This window comes from Protomyctophum parallelum (genome assembly GCF_964188405.1).
Source record: "Protomyctophum parallelum genome assembly, chromosome: 8".
Taxonomy (NCBI): domain Eukaryota; kingdom Metazoa; phylum Chordata; class Actinopteri; order Myctophiformes; family Myctophidae; genus Protomyctophum; species Protomyctophum parallelum.
This window is the reverse complement of record NC_139703.1, coordinates 7,869,689-7,877,806: the sequence shown is the minus strand read 5'-3', so window position 1 is coordinate 7,877,806 and position 8,118 is coordinate 7,869,689. Positions and strand designations below refer to the sequence as shown.

General features: G+C 44.4%; 1 protein-coding gene across 1 annotated transcript; it reads left to right on the top strand.

Annotated features, from left to right (window-relative positions):
* Window positions 1-3,041: 3,041 nt before the first annotated feature.
* LOC310863786 (G2/mitotic-specific cyclin-B2-like) lies at window positions 3,042-7,520 on the top strand (the record flags this gene model as incomplete). Its single annotated transcript, XM_083772281.1, has 7 exons — window positions 3,042-3,074; window positions 3,294-3,578; window positions 4,510-4,668; window positions 5,174-5,410; window positions 6,989-7,126; window positions 7,208-7,318; window positions 7,410-7,520. The coding sequence occupies 7 exons, from the start codon at window positions 3,042-3,044 to the stop codon at window positions 7,518-7,520; spliced, it is 1,074 nt and encodes a 357-aa protein (XP_083628407.1).
* Between the last annotated feature and the right edge of the window lie 598 nt (window positions 7,521-8,118).

Genomic DNA, 8,118 nt, shown 5'->3' with positions numbered 1-8,118 from the left:
CATGAGAATTGGACACTTAATTGGGTCTTAACAGCACGCTACATATAATAGGGAAGCACCCGACAGGAAGATGTACAGAGTGTGGAAGAGAGGAACAAGAAACAGTAGAGCATGTACTTCTACATAGTCTGTCCCGAGAGAAGACAGACTATGCACCCACTGCACACTGAATGAAGTGGAAACCGAGCTACACTTCCTAACCATCTGTCCATTGTACCAAGACATCAGAGACACATACTTCCCACAGATTACAACCACACACGGAGATTTTGAAAACATGACCAATGACAAAAAACTCCCATATCTGCTGGGGGAAGTACAACAATATGCGAACACAACCACCCTGAAGACTAATCATTGTGTATATTCCTGCACTATACCTGCATCGAGTGATCTTGGTACATAGAAGTTGATATATTGAAGATCCTGACCTTCAAAGTACATCATTTTTGTTTTGATTGTATTGCTGTATTGTTGTATTGTTCTTTCTGCTTTGGCAATGTAAACGTATGTTTTCTCATGCCAATAAAACCCATTGAATTTAATTGAATTGAATTGAAGTGTAGTGAGCAGGCAAAGTTTACCACTACATTATTAAGTACATAAGAAATACCCAATTGGTGAATTTTTGATTTAGTTTTGATTTATTTTATTGGTTTGCTGCTTAGTCTACTACAAGTAAGACGCGCAAACGCGTGAAGCGAACGCAGCTCGTGTGTGTGTGGTTGTGTGTGTGTGTGCTACAGCTGCGCCCTGTGTGTGTGTGTGTGTGTGTGTGTGTGTGCGTGCGTGCGTGCGTGCCACAGCTGCGCCCTCTGGTGGCGGGCCGGTGGTGTAACAGCGTGACACCACACAGCGTGACACACACACACACAGACACTCAGCCCCTGCTGTCATAGTAAGTGGCTCACTGCGTTCGCAACTACACAGCAGCAGTATTTATTTTAGAACCTTAAGTCCTTGTATCAGTAAGTCTTGAATAGATTAGTAAAGATAATGAGATATACAGAAGGGGGCTGTAATGCAACTATTAAGGATGCAAACTGCCTTAATACCCCATGAAGAAGAAGGATCAGTAAATCTGTGATCCACATAATGTGTCTAGAGACAAAAAGCCAGACTGTCTATTAAGCCAGGCTTGCTGATCCGCGCTCGCCAAATCCGCCAATTCTGAGCCTCGCTTGGCTTTAGTGGAACGGAATAAACCAGGCTGTAAAAAAACAGGATTGAAAAGGCCTGGTTTTGGCCTAAATCCTGGATTAGTTAATCAAATTTCGTGAAACAGGCCCCTGGTTAAAAACAGTACAAAAACACAGTTAAAGGCAGAACAAAACTAGGGCACAGCTTGCAGCAGAAGACACAGAGGTCACACAGTCATAGTGCTTCCTAGGGTATGATTTGGGGCCCTAAAGATGATTATAAAATCAACATCTTAATACTGTCCATTTTGTCCAATATACTTAGATATAGGTTGCTCCTGTCAAAATAAGGCCCCCCCCACCTCCCCCCCAGTCAAAATGACGATAGTTTAAAACGTCTTAAAAGCATGCGTAAGAATTGCAGATATACAAGCTCGTAACGCGTCGCCATGCCCACGCTATGTGAGCTTGTAGATCGGCTATTTAGTATTTAAATGGTAAAACAACCAATGAGCTGGGGGTGCGTTCCGCGGCCCGTTGGCCAATCAGAGGAGGTGGAGCAGTTTCCGAATGTGTATGTTTACATTCTGTTGTCAGACAGAAGAAAGCAGCATCATTCACTCTCTCTCACTGCAGCGGTGAAAGTGAAACACACTGAAACAACGTTTTCATTCTGTGTTTTCAACTATTTTCTGCGGTGAAACCATAGACAAACACATAATCCTCCGAATCTCCGATTCCTCCATGGAATTCAGCATCGTGGTGAGTAAATTATATACATTTAGGGCCTACTTCTCCTGTTTTGTATTCCATTATTATCACGATATCACGATTATTCCCATATCACGAGGAGTCAGGACCATAGAGGTACTTTTTGTGTTTTAACAATCATTTACTGTACAAATTGCGTACTGTTAATAGTAAAAGTATCAAAGTATCGTTAAGTGGTGACAGGACAGCTAGGGCAGCCTGCTGGTCGCCAAGCGACATGCATTGAAGCTTGCCCTTGAATCTTTGTTTTGTTTGTTTGTTTGTGGCTTATTTTGCATTGTTGTTGAATCCTTTCATTCCTCTGGGTTGCCGTTGGTTTAATGTTTGCTTGTTGTTCAACGGCCTTAGGTTACACGTTGGCTGTTAAGTGCATTTCGAATATTTTATACATTTTCTTTTTAAGCAATACAATTTACATTTATCAAGTCTGACAAGTAAATAACATCAGGCTCGATCAAATACATGACCCATCATGGCTACTTTTGAACTATTGAACAGTAAACCGTTTGTGTTTCTTATGTTTGTAACTTTAACAGTCGAGGGACGTGGAGAACAGTTCACACACAAGGAAGGCAAACATTGGTGGTCCAAAGAGAGATGCACTTGGAGAGCTTTGCAACTATGCCAACAAGGTGTCTAACACCAAGGTAATTTAAAACAGATTCTCAACCTTTCCAATTTCAACAACCCTTGAAGTTGAAGTGAACCAAATGGACCCATTACACTGTCAGATCTAGAGTTACAGGCCTCTAATGTACGTTTTAATTTCTTTCCATTTGTACACTTTCATTACAGCACAATGTAGTACAACAGGAAAAGGCCCAGGAGGATTTCTACTTCATGATGTCTATGCTACAAATGACCCTTCCTGTACCATGGACGGTACAGGTCTGGGGAAATGCACCATTTATGGAGCACAGAGACGCGAAGCGATCCAGAGTCGTCCCGAGGCTCACAAACATGGTCAGGGACAGAAGGATGTTGCAGGCAGAGCACTGTGTCAGGCACCCGAAACCAGTAGCGAGCAGACTGACACTGTTGGTGCCAAACCAAGGCACGGCTAGGAGAGGAAAGAGGCATGCCTCCTACGACATCAGAGCTAACGCCGCAGAGCTCCTGATGCTAGATAGGATGGAGAGGATGGCAGTGATCCAGGAGTCCCAAGTTAGTTTTGGCTGGTCCACACTGGGGTCTAGCATCAGTCACATGTACATTCTCAGAGTTGGAGACCCGTAAGGGTTCATTTGGGTCCCTTGTGGTCCCTGGACCTGATGTTCAGAACCAGTGTTGTAAACTACCAGTATATACAATATATAAATTACCTGCAGTTTAAACCTGAAGAAAATGTGTTTTACTCTTTATTTTGCCTTTTCTCCTTCTCAGAGGAATAGAGCAGACAAACCTTCAACCAAGACAACATTGAAGCAGGAACCTAAAGTAGGCATTGTTAAGCCGTCACAGCTGGTCAGAGTTGAGGTCCCTCAAGTGTCTCCCTCCACGGTTCCAGAACAACCTGCAGATGTTTCCATGGTGGAGGAAGAGGAGCTGTGCCAGGCCTTCTCTGACATGCTCCTCGCTGTAGAGGACATTGACGCAGGGGATTCAGACATGTTCCAGCTATGTTCGGAATATGTGAAAGACATATATGCATATCTAATGTATCTAGAGGTGTGTGATGCCAGGGGCATGTTTTCTTTTTACATGTTTTCTTTTTTCTTTGTACATGATGTGACCTTGCATCTTGCAGCAGTGTAATAAAACAGGGGTGGGCAACTTTGACAATGGAGAGGGCTATATTTCCACACCGAATCCACACTCACTCCAGAGGGCCACATTGCATATTACGTTAACTCGTAGCAAAAATAGATAGATCTACAAGCTTGTAGATCGGCTATTTTAGCTATAATTTGAATTGAAATGCTGAATAATGTTTTGCTTTTTTTTAAATTGGAATCCTGAATAGTTAAAAAAATTATTTAATTTCAAATGCATTTAGTTATAATTTTGTTAACCTTATGAACATAACTAAAAAAAACATTGCATGGATGCACCTGGGACGTATCCTCAGTGATGTATCCTGAGGTCAATGGGGTTTCAGGTCTCTCAACATCATACCCCTCACTCAGGCGACCCAGCCGGGAGTGATCAAGTCCCAGTAGTTACCCTCAATCAGAATAGGGAAAAACTAGGGGCACACAATCTGTTGGAACTACTCCAGAACTACTCTGCCAGGGCTGGGAGGTACACTTCTGGCACATGGAGGGACTAGGCTCTGTGGGTTGTCTCCTGTCCGGGCCCCTCCTACGTCTCACCAGTCCAGCACCAGACAGTTCATTCAGGAGTGGTGGGCAATGGTTCTGCAGGGTCATGGTGCTGCGGTTCCGCTTGCTGCTTGCATGGCCCTCCCAAAGGCCTCACTGAGGCCTTTGACCGAAAATACATTGGACATAAAAAAAGACAATAACATTTTAATACTAGTAATTAGCTGAAATCAATAATATATCAATGTTCGGATATTAACCTGTGGGCCGCATTAAGTGATGGTGGGGACTGCATGTGGCCCCCCTATGTATGTAATAAAATATGATGTTTTGTACAGGTGCAGCAGGCCGTGCGACCCAGATACTTGAAGGGCTACGACATAACGCCACCAATGCGAGCTCTCCTAATCGACTGGCTGATCCAGGTTCATTCCAGATTCCAGCTGCTGCAGGAGACACTGTATCTCACAGTTGCCATCTTGGATCGTTTTCTGCAAGTAAGGGCAACTTACACATTTCTTTGCTGTCTGTCCCTGCCCTGGCTGCCTGGGTCTGTCCGTCCGAGCAGGAAAATAGCGTTTGTTTTCACAACCAAGTATCACTGTTGCGCAGCCTAACACACACACACACACACACAAACTGTACAGTATATATGGTGGTTTCGGGTGTGACAGTACAGTACAGTGACAGTACTGTTAAGGGACCCCCTGGGGACCCCCACACGGTAACTGTCATTTCTCGGCCGTGGGGCGGCTCGCCAGAAACCGGCCCGGCCCACTGGACACGTTCCTGGGGGTCTGGATGTTCCGGGGACCCCCTGGGGACCCCCACACGGTAACTCTGTCATTTCTCGACCGTTTCGGACACGGGCGGCTCGCCGGGACCGGGCCGGCACCCTGGGCCCATTTCTGTGGGTCTGGAAGTTCCGGGGACCCCCACACGGAGTTGCACCACTTACTTCAGACGGGGGTGGTTTTTTTAATGAGTTGTGATTTATTACAGGTTCGGCCAGTTTCACGAAAGAAACTCCAGCTTGTGGGTGTCACTGCCATGCTGCTGGCCTCAAAGTACGAGGAGACGTACGCCCCAGAGGTCCAGGACTTTGCCTACATCACGGACAACTCCTTCACTACCGCTCAGATTAGACAGATGGAGCGGGTGATGCTGAGGTGCCTCAAGTTTGAGCTGGGGCGCCCGCTGCCGTTGCACTTCCTCAGGAGAGCTTCCAAGGCTGCAAGCGTGAGTCTCTGTTCAACTTCATATGGTTCACTAACATAGTGTGGACATCAGATACTAATATAAGACACTTTCAGATATCTATCTATGAATGCACCACGTCTCTGTACGTCTGTCTGTCTGTACGTGTGTACGGCTGTAATGCACGTAACTCGAGAACTGTTCGCCCCATCGACTTCAAATACGACACACGCGTTCCACACCCACACAGGGAGTGCAGTGCCCGGTGTCGAGACGGTCGGACCCACGGTTGTCCAGAACCGCCACAAAATGCCTCTGCCCAGGCTCTGGGCAAGGCCCCTGTCCGTAGAGAAGGACGGATTTTACATTAGAATTGAAGAGCCACACTTTAGTTGGCGTGGCTATGTCCTTGGAGGACCAGATGTTTTTCAGTATGATAAAGGCTGTCCTGGATTCGCCTACTCTTGCTATGACATCACTGTCTGTTTCATCCTGTTTGTCTATGATTTACCATAATGTGCATTAAGGTAAATACTCATCAGTAAATACACATCAGCTACTCTAATATAACCTAATGTGAGGATCAAATGCAATCTTATTATACGGCCAGGTGCGCACTGCGGAGGGAAGGGCTACTGTGCAGTAGTAAAGGGACGCTTATGTTTGATCTGTGAATATTTCTAACTTGAACGCTAATAAAAAGCAGAATGATTAAACTTGTTTTCAGTTCTTTCTCTTTCCAAACACCTCGTGAAGATGAAAGGCACCGCCTGTCGACAATAGAATCGTTATCAACACAGTAACATTCACACGCTGAATGTAAATTCACCGGACAATCATTCACACATGCAACAGTTTCAGCCAAATCGGCAATTATCCGACTTACAGTAAGTCAAGAGTCCTGCCTTTGTATGTCCGATCCTACTGATCTGGAATGTTGTGTTCAAAATACGGCCCTTACGTTTAAACTCTGGAAAACTTCCATAACTGAACCCTCTGCACTAAGGCTTTGTTTGCACTGCATGCAAATCTCATTTGTTTCTCAAATTTAGGACTGACTCCCCACACCGCAATTAGCAAGTGATTTGATTTGTGTACGCCAAAAATAGCAGATCTACAAGCTCACACTACAGCACTATGTGACATGTTGTGGGCATGTAGAAACAATCCATGAGGTTTTATGCTGTACAGACTTGATTAAACAAATGTAGTTTTCTGGATAGGATTTCGGCTGGCAGTCATAGGCGGAGCTTGAAGTTGACACTGGGGGGTGCGACTGCTTGGCCACCTTTATTTTATTATTTTAGCGTTTTTACAATGCCCTAACCACTAAAAATGAGTTATTTAGGTAGTACAGCAGCTCACACACATGCACTACAGCCATACAGCGAGTCATCATATCATGATAAGAGAGATGATTACAAACTACAGTCAGAAGCCAGAAGGTATTAAAGTTAAAAAAAACTTCAGGGGGTGCACTGCACCCCCTGAACCCCCCCAAGCTCCGCCCATGCTGGCAGTGTGAACATAGGTCAAATGGTGGTTAAAATAAACAGTGGAGCAGAGTTTGGCATTTTATATGCAAGCAGGCTTTTCAATAGTGCTGTTTGTTTGTTCTAGTGTACTGTGGAGAGACACACGCTGGCCAAGTACCTGATGGAGTTGACACTCCTCGACTACAACATGGTTCACTACCGGCCCTCTGAGGTTGCTGCTGCTTCCCTGTGCCTCTCTCAGCTGCTGGATGGCCTGCCATGGGTGAGTTGAATAGAGCTTATTACTAGTACAGATGGTTAGCTTGACATTTGGTTCTAGTTGTTTTCTCTTCATGTGTTGCAGGCTCCTACAGAGCAATACTACACCACCTATGATGAGGCCCACCTAATGCCAATCATGCAGCACATCGCGAGGAATGTAGTCGTCGTCAACGAGGGGAAAACAAAGTTCCAGGTGGGTTGTCAAACGAAGGCATTTGGTAGTTCATGAAGTAAGATGTTTAAATGGATTCATACTAATGCAAATGTTTCACTCTCCACTATAGGCCGTCAAGAACAAGTACTCTGGGAGCAAGTTGATGAATATCGCCCTGCTACCTGAACTGCACTCACCTACTGTGAAGAGCCTGGCTGATACCCTGCTTGACAATCCCTGAAGACATTGATTGAATGATGAATTTATTAACAGATTGGAGAATTACAGTAGGCCTACATTTCAAGCACAACTCAATACCAAACTGTTAACTGTGGACGACACCATAAAGTGTTACACTTGTTTACAATAGGGCCCACTATGTTCAATTCATCATATGCATATACTGATGTTTACTTGCACTTTATACTGATCCGATCCTGTATTAATAAGTTCCTTACCATTTTGGTTTTGTTTACAGAAATTTAACAGTGTTCAACTCGGCAGTGGTTTTATGACTGGAACTGAGATAAAGGGCATGTGTTTTGTGAAGTATTATTGGTGTGTCTGAGATTAAATGTTGGTTATTACTAAAATAGGTTTCTGGTGTCTTAAAAGGTAACGTGTATGTTTTGGTCAAGATCACTCCAGATACACTAAAATGGCTTATACTGTAGCATAGCTCACCTGTGCAATAAACTATGAAATGAGCAGTTCGAACCCTGAGAATGATTGCTCTGACTCTTGCATTAAATGTCTAATTTCCTTTCAGTAGTGTGGTAATGTTTTATGTTGAAAATTAAAAGAAATATTTGTCAATATGTGTAAAACTCACACACCCG